The 21550-nt window shown below is 36.3% G+C and overlaps 2 protein-coding genes across 2 annotated transcripts; both read left to right on the top strand.

Annotated features, from left to right (window-relative positions):
* The first annotated feature begins 2297 nt into the window (after window positions 1-2297).
* LOC114357995 (lipase member I) lies at window positions 2298-5557 on the top strand. Its single transcript, XM_028311845.1, has 7 exons — window positions 2298-2542; window positions 2665-2740; window positions 2895-3034; window positions 3594-3833; window positions 4157-4343; window positions 4795-4944; window positions 5400-5557. Exons 1-7 carry the CDS (start codon window positions 2473-2475, stop codon window positions 5446-5448), a joined length of 912 nt encoding a protein of 303 aa, XP_028167646.1. The 5' UTR covers window positions 2298-2472; the 3' UTR covers window positions 5449-5557.
* Window positions 5558-7966: 2409 nt separating this feature from the next.
* LOC114357990 (fatty acyl-CoA reductase 1) lies at window positions 7967-18661 on the top strand. The gene is made up of 10 exons (XM_028311833.1): window positions 7967-8087; window positions 8730-8846; window positions 9307-9429; window positions 10170-10295; window positions 10649-10790; window positions 11473-11571; window positions 12604-12796; window positions 13576-13688; window positions 14183-14321; window positions 18207-18661. Exons 1-10 carry the CDS (start codon window positions 7974-7976, stop codon window positions 18427-18429), a joined length of 1389 nt encoding a protein of 462 aa, XP_028167634.1. The 5' UTR covers window positions 7967-7973; the 3' UTR covers window positions 18430-18661.
* Window positions 18662-21550: the final 2889 nt, after the last annotated feature.

Below are 21550 nucleotides of genomic sequence, written 5' to 3'. Positions count from 1 at the left end.
CTCCTGCCAACTTTCTTACTGTATGCGTCAACCTCCAAACTATTGACCTACAAACCCTTCGCCTTAAATAACTTAAGCTTGTTATGAAACGACACTGAATCTGTACTCAAGGCAAGTCTCAGGTCTGGCTGTGGCACTAATCTCAGTCATATATTTTTTAGGATTGACAATACTGTAAGACTCGGGCATACTGCAGACTTTTAGTCGGCCGAATGGACCCAATTCTAATTTGTACGAAGAATCCTCCGATACCAATTGTGCGCACTTTCATACATGTCCATAGGTACTAATAACCCGACCCAACCGGGGCAGCAAGGTTCTGGAATGGAGGCCGCGTACCCAAACACGCAGCAACCCACTAGGTGGGCCGACGACATCGTAAAGCAGGGAAGCGCTGGACGCAGGCTGCTACCAATCGACCAACATGGAATGCATTGGGGGAGGCTTATGTTCAGCAGTGTACGTCCTATGAAATGATGATGATGAACCGTCGGCCGACATAAAGTCTGTAGTCTGCGGCTAGGCTAAAAAGGAAACGATGAGGCATGAGCTACATTCGACATGAAAAGCAGATATGCATAAGTTACGGGTGGGTTCACCACAATAGTCCTGTGGCGAAGGGATTCGAACATGCGTTCTTGGGATCTCGAGTCGGCCAATCCGACACCGACACCATTGGGGTATTGTTGTATTTTAGAATACGGTCCACAGTTATGTTTATTTATTGACTTTATTAGGATTTATTAACCAGGTATCTTCTATCTATATCTATAAAAGCGAAAAGTCACTAATTGACTGACACACTCATCACGAAATCTCAGAAACTACAAGTGCTAGGAGTCTCAAATATTGCATGGGGGTTCACTAAGAACGGATTTTACGAAACTCCACCCTTAAGGGGGTAAAACGGGATCCACGCGTACGAAGTCGCGAAGCTTTACACCAATATGTTTTCGCATACAATACATAACTGAGAAAATCATTTAACCGTAGTCAACTAGTGTGCCTTGATGTGCTGTCAGTCGTCAGTTTTTAGTCTCTTATCAAACCATTTACCATCATCTAACGTATGAATTTGTGGTGAGCTTACAATAATGATGTATGTACGCCTATTCTGTCTATTATCTATGAAATCTCGGCTTGACATCGAGCCGCTCACAAGATCCTAACCAAATTCAAAGATTGACAGATGTTCAGCCCAGTCGAACATACATACCTAATATCGAGACCCTTATCGCTGGAACTGACAGACGACGCCTCTGGGACTCGAATACACGACAAACCTCGCACTGTGCATGGGCTGTGACGTGTAATAGAAGCATCAATAAAGTTTTACAAGTTACTGGCTTTAGGCTAAATCCTTCATTTGTCTTTGGTAAATTAGAAAGGAAGGTGCCTGGATGCGGGTGGCGCAGGACCGGTCTTTGAAAAAAACCTTGGGGGAGGCCTTTGTCCAGCAGTGGACGTCTTTCGGCTGAAACGAACGAACGAAATCAGAAAGGGTCGTGCTCCTGTAGTAAATACTAAATGACTTGGTAATGATGATGATGAATATGTACCAGTGCAGTAAATTTACAAACTCGTTTTTAAAGGTTTACAATAGTATATTTATTATTTTGTAGATACCCGCTAGGCAATTAACTAATCTTCATCATCGTCATTTCAGAAACAGGACGTCCACTTCTGAACATAGGCCTCCCCCAACACAAATAGGTAGGTAGGTCTAATGAAAATAAATAACTTAGGTAGGGTTCCAAGACGTGGTCTGCACTCGAGCTTAAGATTATGACATTAAAGGTTATTTTAATTTTCAACTTCACAAAAAAACAATTGTCATTTTCGCACTGATTTTCAAGATAAGGGGGTGGCCCTTATTTTTTGCCAAAGCATAATTTTAGCTATTAGATAAAACCAAATCAATTTGATCATATTATAGTAGGTACACTTTGAGATAGTTAAAATGTGATTCCACAAAAAACAATTGTCATTTTCGCACTGATTTTCAAGATAAGGGGGTGGCCCTTATTTTTTGCCAAAGCATAATTTTAGCTATTAGATAAAACCAAATCAATTTGATCATATAGTACACTTTGAGATAATTAAAATGTGATTCAACAAAAAACAATTGTCATTTTCGCACTGATTTTCAAGATAAGGGGGTGGCCCTTATTTTTTGTCAAAACATAATTTTAGCTATTAGATAAAACCAATTCAATTTGATCATATTATACATAGTACCTACACTTTGAGATAATTAAAATGTGATTCCACAAAAAAAAACAATTGTCATTTTCGCACTGATTTTCAAGATAAGGGGGTGACCCTTATTTAGCCAAAACATAATTTTAACTATTAGATAAAACCAAATCAATTTGATCATATAGTACACTTTGAGATAATAAAAATGTGATTATTATCTACGCATTGATTATCTAAATTGATATGTTTTATAAATAAGCATTTTATTCTCGAATGTTTTATTCCGTGTTGGAACAACGAACAAAGATGTTTAAGGAATTTCTGTGCTTCTTTGCCGTTTTGGGTAAGTTATTAGTGAACTATATGGGCTTTAAACAAATCACACGTTTTCATATAGCAATTTCGCCTAATTTATACTATATACATCACTATGTTTACTTATTTTAAAAATTAATATCTTTTCAGCATTCATTGAAGCGACTCCACTGGACGCTCTCGCCCGAAATGCCGGTGCTAGCAACACGTACACCCTGTATACAAAGTAAGATTCTCGTCAAGTTCTGGTTTATTTGAGTATTTACCTCTAATATTATACAGCACATGATAATGTTAGCTTTGGAACTGCCGAGCAGAGGTCTCTGCATTGTTAGACAATATTATGTCTTTTTTTTAAAATTGGATTTGAAAATTTTCAGGAACAACAGACTTACAGGTGTACTAGTGTCCGACTTCCTATCTGCCAGCTCAGATTTTAAGGCCAACTGGCCAACCGTGATTCTCGTCCACGACCACGAAGGCAGCCGCACAGACGACTTCAATGACCTTGTAAAATACGGTAAAATATTGATATTAATTTGCCTTAGTTTCTGTCGACCGCGTGAATTTGCATGTCTCAATCAAAAATACCTTATTAAAAAAGATTGTTGGGGACATTTATTACTTTAAAGATTGGCATAACTATATTGCTACGTTACGTCCCATAAGGTGGACCGACGACCTCATAAAGGTAGCAGGAAGGCGCTAAGTGCAAGCCGCTACCAACCAGGCAGTGTGGAAATCATTGGGGGAGGCCTATGTAAAGCAGTGGACGTCCCGTCGTGGCTGGAATGATGATGATGATAGCTATGCTGTAAAAAGTAATCATGATTAGGATATGAAATTCATAATGTAACCAGTATATTTCATTTGGAAAGGTTTTTATATCTTTTCAATCGTGCAGAGGTGAAGTCTCTTGACTCCAGAGATTGTGCGTTCGATTTCTAGATGCAACTGTTCCTAGTTTGGACAGGATTTTACTGGTTCTAACGTTATAGGTCTGCATCAGACATCAAGTCTGACATCAGGGTAGTGACCCATTCGTTACAACTCAAACGATAAATGTTATCTACTTTCAGAAATCCTCGAACATAACGACGTAAACGTCGTTGTAGTAGACTGGTCTACTTATGCCAGTTATAATTACAATGCTGCCTACATCGCTGTGCCAAGTGTCGCCGAGTACCTATACAGTTTTATTATCATGAATCTAAGCAGTCTGCCTTTCGGTAACCTCCATCTGATTGGGTTTGGACTTGGCGCGCATATTTGTGGCATGGCTGCTCGTCCTTTTGGAGGAGAGGTCGCCAGAATAACAGGTAAAACTACTCATGAAGTGTGATTAAGTTACATAGAGTAAGAAGCACTCTTATGTGTTTTATTTACAACTCCACTCAAAAAGTAACATTTAAAGTTCAATTTTAAATCCACCATCCAATTCATAACTCACATTAGTTATGAATTAGCTTTTGTAAATAACTGAATAATTAAATTTTAATGCTCTGACACTATGCAACGAGCCTTAGTTTTACATTTTAACGCCATTAAAAACTAAATTTACAGTAAATTGAAAACCAACTTGATTTTCAGGGCCAGGTCTTGAAATTTTTAGGTGTTAACTACCTAATTGCTTATTTTTTAGGTCTCGACCCTTCTGGATCAGGCTGGGGTACAAACAGCCCGCGCTTATCAAAAAGTGACGCGATTTATGTAGAAGTTATCCACACTGATGGCAGTGGCTTGTCACCGATCGGCATCGGCACAGCTTTGGGAGACGCGGACTTCTTCGTCAACGGCGGGGGCAACCAGCCCGGCTGTCTGACCCACAGGTAGCGTTGGGCGATTCCACTATCGCGGGTGCAACACATAGACGCATTTAAAGCTCATTGACAACAAAACAAATACCACCTTCAATAAAATCAATCCTGAAAGAATTACATTTTACCATGTTCATTTTATATTTATTTTGTTTACGACACTTCCGAAACAAATGTAACTAACTAAATGTATCTCTTCCAAGATCAATTTCATTAAAAAATATTTTTGTTTTATCGTTAAAGAGCCTTAAATGCGTCAAAATGTTGAACCCACAATGGAATCACCCGTTGTAAGAAAATTGAGTCTTAGAATCATAATTAATAAAATTTGAGCTATTTTTGAAGACTCGAGTCTTATAAATAAAACTTAAAACTCAAGTCCTTCAAAATTTGGAAATTTTGTAAAAAAGACTTCAGTCCTGCCAAAAAAGAACTTATGACTGAGTCCTCTAAATCCACACAGGTGCAGCCACAACCGAGCATACGAAATCATGGCGGCAAGCATGAACAACAATATCGAAGGCCGCCTATGCAGCTCCACGCTGCAAAACACCTTGAACCTCTGCCGGGGAGTGACACTTGCAGTGGGAACCAATACGCTCCAGAAACGAGGGTAATTTGTTAAATGTTTTTCTTTAAAATAGAATATAACAATTATTTGCCATTACCCTGCAGCTAAGCTAAACACAAGCACAAGTAAGTATATGCTTTGTAAGGAATGGGTTCGCCACAATAGCCCTGAGGACATTGGGGTGCGAACCAGTAAACTTCGATCAGCAATGTCAGTGTCAGTCTTTCGTCACCTTTATTTTCGTAAGATGGTCGAAACTAAAGAGGAACAAACTACATATTTTTTAAATGTTCGGTTCAAATCCAATTTCAAACTAATTCCAAGGATACACCTTTCAAGTTTATGATAAATACATCTATTGTATAATCAATTGCAGGGTAGAATCTATGCTTGACTTTCAGCATCCTGCATCAATTATAAACTTAACTAATATTATGTTGAAGTAATTTTTAGTAAACAATTATACTTTTTTAAAGTTATTTCAACTCTTGTTTCAGGAACGGCATTTATCGTGCCAACACTAAAAGATATTACCCATTTGTCTAAAAGCAAGAATACCTATACGATTGCCAGTTGCTTCACAACTCTGACTGCAACGCAGCAAATAAGAGTATATTTACCAAATTGGTGTATGAATTAAACATTTTTATAGTTATGTCTTGTTTTAATTACAACCCTACCAGTTATTCTAGGAGTCATTTATCGATAAAAAATATGAATCTGAGTAAACCGCAATAATATAATTATCAAAATATTTCTTTCATTTCTACAAAATATTGATGACTATTGTTATTTTAGAACTTAAAACCAGAGTAAATACAAATGAGTAGGTCATCTTCATAGAAACTTCGGACAAAATTCGGGGCAACTCACCGCTAATCAGCGCTAAATTTTGTCAGTGTGTGCGTGCGCGCCGCATACGTATTGGCGCGCTCACATACAAACCGCGCTCGGGCGTTTCTATGGAGATGACCTACTCATTTGTATTTAATAAAATTAAATTGCCTCTAACGCATAAGTAAGTATAACTCGTAAATACTTTAAATGAGAGCAGGGCAGGGGTCTGTAATCAGGAAGAGCCAAAAGCACCAATAAAAATACAAGTTTTAAAGTTACCGATTTATACCATCTCGGTATTTAGTAAACTGAAATCACGATTCTGAATCGAAGGCTCTATTAAATTAAATTTTAATTAGTATTAATTTTTTCGCAAGAGAATAGGTAGGTAATAAGTGAATGAATTCACGATCCATTCGCGAAGCCTAGTTGATATCAGTTGTATTTATTGTCTAATCCCGTGTGTTTACTCACTTACAGAGGCTTCAGTCTTTAATACCTCTTATCTGGTCACCGAACCGTTAGCGAGGAAAACTACACTCCTGCCCCCTTCAAAGATTATGTAGGTGTAACTCTGAAAGCTTCTTACATGATTACACAGGATAACTAAAATAGAAAGAGACGGGTCTTATGAATAAGTTACATTATTTAAGATCCGTATCTTTTTATTGTAGTTGAAATGAAACGAGAAAGTTTAAAATCAATAATGACTAGGATGACCAATTTGCATGTTACACTGACACTGGACGTAAATGGATCCATGGACGCATCGAACAAGTCTGAAATGTCCGTAAAAAGTTTGATGACTTTTGAGTTATGACCGATTTTTAGGAATGTTTCATGAGTTTTGAGATAATGACCATTTGAAAGTATTTTTAAAATGGACATAATATTTAAAGATGCGTCTTAGGCCCATCTACCTCCGATGTCAGTGTGACGTCAGTCTTTTGAAAAAATAAATATTATTTATCCATCATTGACAAAACTTAAAGTATCTTTTCTTGTCTCTAATAGCAGGAAAACAAAATTCTTTGAGTATGAAACAGCACCTAAAAGAAAACAGTTAATATGGCCACATAGTATACACAATGTAGGTATACGATACAGACAACGGAAAATGAAACTAACCCAATCGCATCTATTAATAGTTCAAATAGGTGCGATTTTGCAATGTAAAATGTACTGCTGTGCTGGCGTCTGTACTAGGGATAGGCATTCTGCTGGCAGTAGTAAATCTTAGTGATTGATGTTTGAATTTATGGAAGACGCGAACCTTAGGATGTGTCTTCACTTTGCTTTATATAAGATCACCTCCAAAAGACATTTTAATAGGGCGTCTAATTAGACGATATTTGTAATATAATTTTTCTATTATATATAATCATATATATATATATAATAAATTATATATATAATCAATTTTTCTAATATAATTATATTATAAAAATTGGACTCTAGCATTAAAACAAAAAAAAACATCCGCATTTTTTCAGGGGTTGATTGAGGTTGCAAAGTGGGAAAAAATAAAGTGAAAAACAAGTGGAAATACAAAATTGCCGCGCCGCCACCTTGGATTGAAAATGGGTTTTAAAGGGTGTGTTTAGGGAGTAGTAACTTCCCGAAGCGCAATTGTTTTTCAGATTTTTATTTTGAATATTATGTTTCGTATACTTAGTCTTCTTTAGAACCTCATTCATATAATATTAAAAAACAAGATGGCGGCTGAACCGTCAGCCATTTCGTTGCGATCATAAAATTCCTGAAAGTTTGGGCTTCATAACTTTCATTTTAATTAATCATGAAATCTCAGAAACTATAACACCTACAAACTTGATATTAAGCAGCTAGGTTCCTCATAGAGTGTAAATGGGGGTAAAACGGGGTCTACGCGTACGAAGTCGCCGGCGGCCGCTAGTCCTACTAATATTATAAATGCGAAAGTTTGGATTTATGGATGTTTGTTACTCATTCACGCAAAAACTACTGAACGGATTTTGTTGAAACTTTACAGTATTATTGTTTGTAACTCAGTTTAACATATCTTAGGCTATAATTTATGGTGATCTGTGACTGTGTGTAAATTTCACGCGGATGAAGCCGCGGGCAAAAGCTAGTCAATAAATTTATGTAAACACATCTTTACTGGGGAGATATTAAATGAATAGCCTTTACTTTGTATTGAAACAGCTTTATATAAACCCAGATAGCATCTCACATCTTCACAGTCTAGAAAAATGTCAGCAAATACCATGGAAACTGATGAACAATTTACTTATAATTCACCAATTGTGAATTTTTACTCTGGAAAATCTGTTTTTGTTACTGGAGCTACAGGATTTCTGGGGACGGTATGTACCTAGTAAGATAGTCCTGTATGTATGTGTCAATAATAAATCGTTACAGTTCTTGCAACTCACGAAGGCGAGTGAGCTTTACTTGTGTGTGTACTTGTACACGTACCTACATGTACATAACGATAGTGTAATATCTATCAAAACTTTTGAAAAACGAACAATAGAAAGCCACCACACATGTACAGCTCACTCGCCTTCGTGAATTGCAACAACTTTAATTGAATGGTATGATGACTGGGTAAGTGGGTATGAAATCTAAATTCTATTTAGTCCATCAGACAGATAATAAAAAATATTGGACACGTATTTTTTCATTTTCTCCACAATCGAATCATTACAGTGTTCAATTCAGTTGATCTTTTGAGTAAAAAACCTACTCAAGTGACGTCACGCGACATTTCAACTCGATGTAGCACTGTTATTATTTAATTATGAAAGAAAATAAAAAATAAGAGTCTAAAATTTTATCTGTCTGTCGGACAAATAATTGAAATAATTGTGTCATCTAGCCTATTGTAACGGTTATACAGAACAGTGCCGGCCATTTTCCAATTATTTTCCGTATTTACAAATAATTACCTAGCTCCCGTTTATTAATAATTACGGGTATTATTTATAATATTGTTGATGTTTAAGGTTTTAGTCGAGAAACTGCTGTTCTCTTGCAAAGGAATAAATAATATTTACATTTTGATAAAGCAGACAGAAGACCTGACGATTGAAGCGAGGATTTTAAATTATTTGAATTCGAAGGTAAGTTAGATATTACAATTAATATGGCTGATTCTAAATTGTCAAGATTTGCTATCATCGGTACATCTTTAATTAAGTAGAAAAAGGTCAAGTTTTAGGCGTTACATTTCTTCATTCACACGTCTATAGGTCACCAATACACCAAAACTTTACTTAAAATAAAACAGGTAATTTATTAAGTAAATATTATAAACATAATACTTAATAAATTACCTATTTTATTGTTTATAATACTTAATAAATTACCTATTTTATTTTAAGTAAAGTTTTGGTGTATTGGTGACCTATAGACGTGTGAATGAAAGTAATATTTATTTACTATTTACCACTACCATTCGGTTCAGCAAACTTGCACCTCAAGTCAACTTAAAAATGCTTGTAGGCGTTATTATGAGACAATCAAGACCTGTTTGAAGAATATTAAATTAGAACCGTCAAGCTTAACAATTTATAATTTCAGGCTTTTCATAGAGTGAAAAATACAAACCCAGAGTTGATGAAAAAAATTATACCGATATGTGGGAATTTGGAAGATAAAAATCTTGGTATCAGCGACAGCGACATGAAAACGCTTCTAGAGGAGGTACATACATTAAACAATAAAATAATAAGTTATGCAGGTTATGGCGTGAGAGAGCTGATCTTCCCTGCCCTTATGTTCCTATGTATGTCTGAGAGTCCTCCGCCTGGACATGAGCTCCCCTGGCTTACCTGGAAGTCTTTAAATAGACTTCGGACGCAGGTCGGCCGTAGTAAGGACAATATGTTCAAGTTGGGATTCTTGGATGGCTCAGACTTAGAGTGCAAGTGTTGTTGTGTTCCCCAGTCGATAAAGCACATGATCTCGTGCCCTGCGTGTCCAAACAACTGCACGCAGGAAGATTTAATAAATGCTACTGACACTGTCAGCCTGTTTGGGTTTGTTGTCGACACGACAAGAAGACGAAGAATTAATATAGTCGCCAATAGTGTTCATCAATCTCAAAAACAAGGCCAACTGAATGGCCACCGGAATACCTAAGTGCCTCATTAACCGACTTAAAAAAGAAGGAGGTTCTATGTTCGACTGTATGTTTTTTTGTATTCCCGGCTCCAAAAATATCAATCATGGTATTTGTCTTAATAAAAAAATATTTTCTACTTTTTTGTGAACTTTTTGTTGGAGTCGGTTTCAATTCGTTTGTTAATTTAATTTACATTTTACTAATTAGTGATAATGTTGCCAAATGGGACAGTCCCTAAAGAGGAAAACCTACAAATTAAACCCACTTATGACTATCAAAAGAATAAGAATTTTCTTAATTATTTTCTATTTTTTATTAGGTATCCATCGTTTTTCATGTAGCTGCAAAATTGATATTTAAAATGAGCTTGACTGCAGCAGTCAATATAAATACCAAACCCACTGAACAGCTCATAGCGATTTGCAAAAAAATGCGGCGTAATCCCGTAAGTTGATCCTTTTCTTATATTTTTTTCTATTGTATTATTAAGAAATTAATAAAAGAGTTCGAGGGGAGACCACGTCACGGATGATGTAATTTGTTCCAAACGAGTCACTCCGTTACTGACTGACAACCTAAGATTTACTAGGTAACTGTATGACAGTGACTGTATGAAGATCGTGCTCTTACGAGATGAACAAACGCCTCTTTCTTTACGTCCACAATTATGTTGAAATCCCTATGAGTTTCAAGAAGAGATAGGAATCACGCCAGGTGGAAATCACTAAAACAGCCCTAAGAATCTTGTGAATATTCAGTATAGGTACTCCTACGTATAGGGAAAATTCTTTTTTACAGATTTTCATCTATGTCTCTAGCGCATACAGTAATGTAAATGAACAAATAATCGATGAAAAAGTGTACAGCACTGGAGTACCTTTGGAAACTATTTATGATACGCTGGATGCAAAAAATACACGACTTATGGATATTTTTTTAGGTAATTATTCAATTTTGGTTTAGCCGCCTGATCATAGAATTTTGTATAAGTGCCTTTTTCTTGTGATGCGAATTTCGGCACACGTGCGGATTTAACCGCATGCGGACTGCCCGCAAATTCTTTAATTTTTCCTATCACGCGCCCTATAAGCACGCGGAACGTAGTATTTAAGTATCTTAATCTGTAAGTCTAGATATTAGCACGCACCCATTCTTATATGATACACCATACAAGAATGCGTGGTAAATTCAGTGAACTGCTCCTGAATCAAATGTACCTACTACTACTATTTCTGTTTATTTATATTAACCGGCAGATAGTGGTGACTGAGTTTGTTGCGGCGCTTCTTCTCAGCACTTGCCAAATGTTGGTCTCGAAGCGCTGGTAGGGTAAAAAGATTATGAGACATGTAGAGGCTCCTTAAGAGCAAAATATTTGACGATTTGTAAGAACTATTTAATAGTCTATATAAATAAATAAATTTTGACTTTGACTTTGAACGCGGATTGGCTGCGGGCACACAATACGAAATCTTTGTCCTGCATGCAACCAACAGCGTGATTCTGCACGCACGAATGCCAAAACCCGCATCACAAGAAAAGGCTCGAACTACATTTAATTAACCCATCAACAACATTTTGATTAACCCATCAAAAACATTTGATTATTTTTTTAATTTCAGATAAAAGACCAAATACGTATACCTATTCAAAAGCTCTTGCAGAAGTAGTAGTTGAAAAAGAATTTGACGAATCAGCAGCCATTGTTCGGCCTTCGATAAGTACTTATATTTTTATTATTAATTTATTTATTGTAAAAATTCACAACTAAGGCAAACGTTATACAAAAAAACCACCTAAAAACACTGTAGACTAAAATATTAGCACGTTTTGCAGGATTTATCAAAATTGTTACACAGAAACAAATTGAGTCACTTTAATGAAGCACTTCAACGGAAGTAATGACAAATGACAAATTCTTACAACCCGATCGAGCTAAGGCTGGTTTTAGTGTCACGCAGACTGTCAGTGCGGATCGCTCAGCACAGCCGATCTTTAAGAACTGCTAGGGAGCGGAGCGGTTCCTCCGGACCGCATTACTCTAAAACGCTCCCTAGAAGTTCATACAGATTGGCCGGGCGGAGCGGGTCCGCACCGTACGGTCCGCGTAACACTAAAACTAGCCTAACTGCGCACCTCGACAATTTCAATTCGACTCTCCCTCTCATTTGAATTTATGTACTTAGATTAGAAAATAGATTTAGTGTAAGGTAGACCCTTATTTCACAAACCTTAGTAAATCTCTCCCTCTCTTTTTTTCTAGTTTTCAGTCATTCAATTTCATTTATGGAAATTAACTTAAAACCATATCCAGGTGTAGGAAGTATCCAGGAGTAGAAGTCCGCGTGACACTAAAACCAGCCTAACTGCGCACTTCGCTGGAATTTCGAGTCTCCCTCGCATTCAACCGCACCGTCCCGTTCCGTAGCAGTACCTCTAGTAGGAAAAACTTTCGAGTTCGTTTCGTTGCGTATTCAAAGTGTCATCGAAAAATTTTGTATGAAAAATTAAACAGCGCCCCCTAGGGCGGCTATAATATAGGGGGCGCTGTTTAATTTTTCATACAAAATTTTTCGATGACATTTTGAATACGCAACGAAACGAACTCGAAAGTTTTTCCTACTAGAGGTACAGAACCTCGATGTGTCGTCACTGCTGCCAGGTGCGCAGTTAACGACCATGTTGCAACTTGTAACTTTGCCATTGCAAAACAAGAAGAGTTTTTCTAGCTTTTGAAAACAATTTTCTTTCAGTTGCGTCTTCGATTCGGGAACCCATACCGGGATGGTTGAGCGGTTCGCACGGATTCCCTAGGGTAGTAGAAGCAGCATGCAAGGGGCTCCTCTTGCGGTGGCATGGGGACGGTACAGTTGCCTTCGACGTTATACCTGTAGACCACGTTGCGAACCTCATAATTGCAGCAGCATGGGAATCCAACGAAAGACGGTATCGTCGTGCTTTCTTGCTATTTACACTTTTTAGCATACTGTTCTTGCAACTCACAAAGGCGAGTGAGCTTTACTTTATGTGTGTATGTGGACAATGTACATTTATAACGATAGTGTATAATGTCTATCAATTTAAAAAAAAACGAACAGTAGCGAACTAGCGAATCACCACACATGTAAAGCTCAGTCGCCTTCGTGAATTGCAACAACTACAATGAAAAATATTTACTACAAAGAATAATGCTACTATTTCTTGTTTAAAATTAATTTAATCCAAACACAAAGAAATGTATACTTAATTTAAAAATGTGTGCCTAAGAAACTCCAATTCAGGCACTCTTGCTCAATAAAAAGCGATAGGCGCTGTATTAGGTAGATAAGGCATTTCAAAACGCGTTTAAAATCAAGCCTAAATTGAAGTTTTTAATTGGGAGGAAGACAGAATCTATATATATATTTTCGAGATAGAATCGTAAGAAAATCCTACTTCCTACTAATATTATAAATCCGAAAGTTTGGATGTCTGGATGTTTGTTACTCTTTCACGCAAAAACTGAAGGGATTTTCATGAAACTTTACAGTATTATTGTTTATAACCCAGACTAAAATTTATGACGATATGTGACAGCCGCAATTAATAAATTAAAAATAAAAGCCGCCTTATCCTAATAATGAACAAAAATTAAGACGCCATTAAATGTGGCTAATATCCGTAGAGTCAACATTTAAATACAAAACCTCTGTGATTAAGCTATTCATTTTACATATTTTTTTCAGGTTAATGGGCAACAAAGGAGTCAAGGTTTACAACTGTTGTTCGGGCCTACGGAACCCAATAGACGTGAGCACCGTAATGAACACTTGCATAAAATACAGGAAATATTTTGGAAGTAGGTATAGTATTAATTTACTAGTACAGTGATCATCATTAGTAAATACTCGTATGAATATTAGCTTGAATAATGTCTAGCTATATAGGTATTAGTCGTGTAATACAGGATGATTTTGCAATCAGCGTCCAAATTTTTTTAATAAGCTCTACTACAGAACAATTAACAATACAACTTTTCGCGAAAAAAAATTGAAAATCTAATTCGCGAGTGCCAATATCTTATTTTTTAATGGTTGAGGCTTATTTTCGTGTACGTTACAATTTTGCTTTGCAGTGTTTATGTATTCTATGAACGAAGCAAATTAGCCACGTGTGCCAATTTTGAAACCGCGCGCAGCGGATAAAAATAATTAAATATGAAAAAAAAATTGTGTTCTTTACGTGAATCGATTAAGTTACTGATTCTGAGTCACTCCTAAAAATTTGGATAGTCACCCCGGAACTTGTAGCTATCGATAATAATTAATCTCCTGGATGATTTGAATGTTTCAGCTCGCACCATGTCCATAATTACCCCACGATTTATTATGAAAAAGAATTACTTTCTCTACAAATTGTTGTACTTCACCTACCACACAATACCGGCAGCTATAATAGACGGCTTCTTCTGGCTCACTGGACGGACTCCAATGTAAGTTACACTAATATAGATGACCCACGCTGAACTGTCCTACCAAAGTCAATGACAGGGGGGCGCTACCATCGTTCAACTATATTAATGGTTTCCAACATGGCAAAAATCGGAACCAGCGATCCGGTATTGACGGTGGCGCCCCGCTGTCAATGTCATGGATAGGACAGTTCAGTATATTGGAACTATACCTGATTATTTTTTTAAAGGCCAGTTCCCGCTGCAAATCATAGAATAGGTTCAAAAAGGGAGTCTTCCAGTGACTTGGTTCACTTTTAGCTTGGCCCACGGGCCATATACAGTGTAAGTCACGTTAAAGTGTACACATGAAAATAAATGAAACTAGACCTATTTTTATCGACAAAAAAGAGGTCAAAATTTTTTTGAGATTTTTTTAAAATTATATAATTTTTTTTCTTCCAATTACTTATTGTAAGGAAAACGTAATAACTTTTAAACTGAGAGGTATATCCTGATAAAATAAAAACAGTAATAATGCTAAATGACAGGCGATACTAAAAAAATACATAAAATACACAAAAAATGCCAACAAATAATAAATAATGATACTTTTAAAAAAAAATCTGCTTTTAACCCGGCGCCAATGACATGAAAATAATTGACGATGACCCCGGGTCATATTGACCCACATTTCATCGATCATTTTTCAGGAAATGGTACAAGTAATCTTAATTTTAATTACTGTCTATGTATATAGGGTTCTTTACTGAGCTAATAAAACAAAATTAAAACGAATACATGAAATTAATAATGTAATATGAATTTTTAAACAACACCATGAAAAAATCACGTATAGAAATACATTTTAGTCTATGTTTTTTGTTTTTGGTAAATATTTTTAGTATAAATGAGAATCAACAATGTTATATAGTGAAAAAGATATAAAATCTACTTTTTATATGCAGATGTTAACGAAGCGTTGAATGACGCGCCTGGAGAGGCTTAGTTATAAGTATATACCGCACTGCCGTGCCCCCATATAGAGCTGATTTTGGTTTTAAAATGTTTGTCGTAGTCCAGGGTATGTCTAAACGGTGAGCAAATACGCGCGCGAACGCGATATTGTTTTTCTGTGACATACAAAATTCCACGCGGGCGGAAAGCTAGTAACTAATAATTTAATGTAGGATATTGTGCAGCTGTCTGTCGCGTACAGAGCAAGATGATTATGAGATATTTGCCGAGCGCATACTCATTACACTGGGACGTATTTGCAACGGTGCGCAAACATTTCCAAACTTACTTACCTTGTTTTTTAATTAAGTTCATCATGATATTAATAAACAAAATTCAATTTTATTTATATTCCTAGATTAGAAAATAGATTTAGTGTAAGGTAGACCCTTATTTCACAAACCTTAGTAAATCTCTCCCTCTCTTTTTGTCTAGTTTTCAGTCATTCAATTTCATTTAACCATAATAATATCTAGGTTTAGGAAGTAGAAGACTTAAAAGATAACGCAAATTATTACCTACAATCGGTAATCTATGTTATCTCCTGTTAATCTAGGATAATACAGTGTACGTCACGTTAAAATGTACATATGATAATAGATGAAACTAGACCTATTTTTATCGACAAAAAAGAGGTCAAAACTTTTTGGAGATTTTTTAAAAAACATTTATAGATTTTTTTTTCTTCCAATTACTTATTGTAAAGAAAACGTTATAACTTTTAAACTAAGCGGTATATCCTGATAAAATAAAAACAGTAATAATGTTAAATAACAGGCAATACTTAAAAAATACATAAAATACACAAAAAATGCCAACAAATAATAAAAAATGATATTTTTTGAAAAAAAATCTGCTTTCAAATTCGTGTTTTTTTGGTTATTTGATAAATTTCTCCAAAAAATGCCCCCATAACAGGTGGTTTTTATTACTTTGTATTATTTTCTATCGTATTATCTTTGTAAAACCACAAATCGCATGTCTCTATCCCTATCACAACATTTGCTATGATCGTTTGAACAAAGGCCTGCCACAACATTATTCTCCGCTACAGGTAGAGACAATTTTAATTTTAACTAAAATGCTTATTTTACTTCGAAATCTTTTGTTTTTATTTGAAATCTAACTTGTCTTTATCAAAATTACAAATCTAGAGCCATTTTCAGTTTCGTTGTTAACGAAGCGTTGAATGGTGCGCCCGGAGAGGCTTAGTTCAAACGATCATTGCAAACGTTGTGATAGGGATAGAGACATGCGATTTTTGGTTTTACGAAGGTAATACGATAGAGAATAATACAAAGTAATAAAAATCACCGGTTATAGGGGCATTTTTTGGAGAAATTTATCAAATAACCAAAAAAATACGAATTTTTAAGCAGATTTTTTTCAAAAAGTATAAATTTTTATTATTTGTTGGCATTTTCTGGGTATTTTATGTATTATTTTAGTATCGCCTATTATTTAGCATTATTACTGTTTTTATTTTATCAGGATATACCTCTTAATTTAAAAGTTATTACGTTTTCTTTACGAGAAGTAATTGGAAGAAACAAAATTCTATAATTTTTTTTTAAAATCTCAAAAAAAATTTAACCTCTTTTTTGTCGATAAAAATAGGTCTAGTTTCATCTATTTTCATTATGTACACTTTAACGTGACTCACACTGTATATTTTATTAATAAGACCTTTAATTGTTACATAAGAAGCTTGGAGTCCATAACCTCACGTTACCTTTTTACTTTAACGCTGAGTTGCACCACCTAACTTCGACCGTAACTTTAACGATAACCGGTATTTTTTGTATGGAGTTTGACAGATTGTTGACGTATGTCAAAGTTAAAGTAAGATGGAGCAACCCAGCCTAAAACAATCCAAAGTCTAACCGAATTGGATGTAGGTAGCTTAACTTAAGTAGGTACTTACTTGCTCATATTCATTTATTAAAAACTTCATGGCTCCATATCAAGGTACTTACTATTTCCTGTCAACCAAAAAAGTCAATAAGTGACGGAACTTCTCATTAAAAAAAATGATGATTTCATTTAAGAACGTGTTATTCTTTTAGGTATACTCTATTAATATGGTCACCAACTTCCCATTCATCTATAATATAAAAATGAATCGCAAAATGTGTTGGTAAGCGCATAACTCAACAACGCCTGGACCAATTTTACCAATTCTTTTTTTTTAATGTTTGTTGAAGTCCAAGGATGGTTTTACAGCGAGAAAAGTTTGAATAATTTCCGGGTAAACCCTAAAAAACTCGAAACTTCACCCCTAAGGGTAAAACGGGGTCCACGCGTACGAAGTCGCGGGCGGCCGCTAGTACATAATATTTTATAACACTGTTCTCTCCATAGGTTTTCTGGAAGAGATCGCTAAAGCTATAAGACCACCCAAATTGTACTGTCTCTGTGTATTTCTTTTTTGTTCTTGTTACAGTGTACTCACTACTTGTACATTAAAGTGTATTTTTACCCGACTGCGCCAGAAGGAGGGTTATATTTTTCGAGGGGCTTGATCGATTTTAGCGTGAGGGGTGTCGTTAGATTCGTCTTAATCATGAGAGTGACACTGTTTATACAGTGCGAGTCGAGAAACCTTAAGAACAGAAAGTCTTGATAGTCCGACTCCATAATCGAACCAACAGGAAAAAAAAGTTCACGTGAGTCGGAAAAAATCTCCCTCTGGACACGTGGTCCGACTGCTTTGTCCGACTAATCGGACCACGTGAACTTTTTTTTCCTGTTGGTTCGATTATGGAGTCGGACTATCAAGACTTCAATCTAAATGACAAAATAATTAGTCATTGATGCCTCCGACTGCATTTGTGAACACTAAGGCTTGTTTTTATCTTTTAGTTCATTTTTACGCAGTTGGGTTTTTATTATTATCTTCCACTGTTATAGGATGCTGAACACCCTGCACAAACTCAGAAAACTCTCTTCTGTCCTGGAGTACTTCACGCTCCACCAGTTTCTATTCCTGGACAGCAACGTCAGAGGGCTTCTCAGAAGGATGGAGAGCACAGACAGACAAACGTTCAATTTCGATGTCACTGAAATTGAGTGGGAGCCGTACCTACAAAATTTTGTGCGCGGCATCGCAAATAATTACAACTATAGTATGTAAAAGTAATTTATCGTAATAAAGTGTTGTTATTTGTTACTCAATAAGACATTTACAAAGGTACTTTTAATTATTGTAATATAATACACAAACTTTTTTTCATTGTTATAATAAATAATTGTTCTCGAGTGAAGTGGAGAAGGCATAGTAGGACTGGTACAATTTTATTGTTACCTATGTACGTAAATAGAAGTGGGGTTTTATTGTAAAAATTTATGTTAAATGTTTTAAATAATGTATTGGTTATTGGTAGTTTATGTTCGTGTCCACGTACCCCGCGACTAATAGTTGCTGCGTATCCCTTCTGTGCTGTTCTAAATTTTAAATATAAATTAATACATTAATTTATTTTTCTACCAGGTTCGCCGGTAGGGATGCGCAGTAGCTGATAGGGCTTCCTGCTGAAAATCAGTGTTGGGACATCCTACAAGGTGTCCCAACTAAAACTGAGCGGGCGCCCTATTAACATGCATTTGTCTTTTTCGTTTTATTTTAACCATTGTATTGTATTGGGGGCCTTTCACGCGAAGCGGACAGCGAAAATCAAGTCAGGTTTTGGATTTTGTTCATATTTGCATTAAATGTACTGCTATATGACCTGAATGGATGTGCATCATTATAATTTTTTTATGAAGCTTAGTTTATTTTTTATGAGCGTTCAAGAAATTGGTAAAATTTAAGGAACAGATTTTCTGAAGCTATTACTGCTATTATTACATTTGATTAAAAACAAACTGACTATTGGACTTTTGAGAATAAATAACTGTGTTTCTTACTATTTACTACAAATTTGAAATTTCTTTTTTGTTCACATAGAAAACCGGAAGTAAAGTTTTAAAATCGAATTTTACAAAACTTCGGTATTTTTAATTTTTTTTATTTTTATTTTAAAATATACCTAGTAGTCTATAAATAACGTGTGTAAAGTTGTAAAATGGAGTCTGTATTGGTTTTTGATTTAGACGCAGTACAGTGCGAGCACGCCGCAATGAGCGTCATACTGGCTATCGACATTTGGCTACTTTTTAAAAAATATTTGTTCGAAAACTACTGAAACGTTAATATTGTCGCATGCATACTCTTAAACAATTATAATTTTGACTCGGCGAACTTCGTACCGTCTAAAAGACAATGATTGTTGGCATTGAGATGGTGCGTATTACGTCGCGGACATTATTATTATTATGTTTGTACGCTTTGGAGCTCACGGGTCAAAAGTGGCCCGGTCCTTTATAAGGCTTGCGTGGGGATACAGATCCAACACGTAGAGGCCGTTTTAAGCGCAAAATAATCGACAAAAGTGAAAGTGGTGCACATGCTGGATCTAGTCTCTGACTATATCATGGGATGTAGCCAGAGACCATCCCCAGCCTGTGCACAGGAGCTATTGCAGTTATTGGAGAATGGACTAGGGTTATGGATGAGGGATGGATGGACTGGTTACTGGGCTATGGATGGAGACTACGGGACATCTGCCTGGTTCATAGTCTCGGACTGAAAAAAAATGGCAGGCGGTGACTAGCCAGCGACTAAATGGGCCCCCCCTGGCGTCATGGGTCGTATAGACCGGACTGAGGGGCAACATTGGCGTCTGCCAGCTCAGGGGTGTAGAGAGGTGTGCTGCGCTTTCTCCAAGGTTACTCGCGGCGTTATGCCCTTTAACACTTCCACCCCTGGAGCATATAGCTCTAGCGACTCCACTCTGGCCGGCCGGTTAAGGCAAGCCAGAGGTGAAAGTCCTGCAGACCCTCTCGGATTCCACTTCGGCAAGCCGAAGACGAGGGTCTTGACCGACTCTCGGGAGCACTCGGATTAACAACTGGCCCCGTGGTGTCGCTACTCACCAACAGCTCGCCACAAAGCTATTATTATTATTAATAATAATTCAGGCCGCTCTAACTTTTTGATCAAAGTAAAATTAACTACTGAAACATTACCACAACATGACTATGAATTCCATAACACGCATGGTACTTTGCAAAACAACACATTCCTATAATTTGGATATATTTCAACAATAAAAAATGCAAGTTATCATGCTTTTTACATCTGAGTATCTAGAACATAGAGTGTTATGGGAAACCGCTTTTCAATATGCCCGTAGTAAATTATTTTTATTAAAATATACAAAAATATTTATATTTTTTTGGCATTGTGATGCAAATTTTTTAGTTTGCTACTCGAACTTTCGATGTTTTTGTAATTAGATACAGGAAGTAGTATTTTGTTTTATATTATAAAATTGGATGCATAATGTTAGAAAAAAGTAAAATAAAAACCATTTGTGCAACAGCATCTTTGATTAAATTAACTAATCTTTCAACATGATGAAATATGTTATCATTTCCAGCTAATTGCCAAAACATATTATTTTGATAACATGTTAGATATTAATAAATTACCTATGTTTGTAGGATGCTGCAGGCATAATCTTGCTTGCCTGGTAAATATTTGCCATGCTACCCAAAAACTTTGTTTCCGCTATGCTGAAGTTTGTCAGACTTGCCTGCATACGTCTGCGTCTTAAGCTCCGGCCAAACCAACGCGTACAGCTCGCGTCCGCGATGGCGATGGCGATGGCGATCACTGCGCGTGCACAGATCGCTGCGACCAATGACAGGACGCGTTGATGTGAACTCATCGCTACAAATTCATATACGACATCTGCCGGGCTAGGATGCGCGCCGTGATATACCTATCTTATCGATAATTTTAGACGACAAATGTATGGGCTTATCAATTAAAATCGAGAACATAGCGTGATAAACGCTTGTCGCGGCGCGCATCCTAGGCCTAATAGATCGCTGTCGTGCCTGACATCGCGCACGCAGGCTGCACGCGTTGGTTTGGCGGAACCTTTATGGCGCTGGATTTATATATTTATAGGATTATAGGAAATTGGATATTTTTAAAAGACCATCATCATAATTCATGGCTGGACACTTGTTCACTTCATAGCTGGACGAAAGCGCTAAGACTTTGGTATAATTAGATATTTCTAAACAAACTGGATTTTTATTCAGACTGCGACATCCATAAGCTTGATGTTAAGCGATCCAAAGCTCACCGCAAACCTATACATAGACGAGCAATTTCCAGCGAGATTAATTAAACTGTTACTATC

This window comes from Ostrinia furnacalis, unplaced genomic scaffold (genome assembly GCF_004193835.3).
Source record: "Ostrinia furnacalis isolate ACB-3 unplaced genomic scaffold, ASM419383v2 OfSCF3549, whole genome shotgun sequence".
In the NCBI taxonomy this organism is placed as follows: domain Eukaryota; kingdom Metazoa; phylum Arthropoda; class Insecta; order Lepidoptera; family Crambidae; genus Ostrinia; species Ostrinia furnacalis.
Note: the sequence above shows the minus strand (reverse complement) of the source record. Positions and strands in the feature narration are given on the sequence as shown.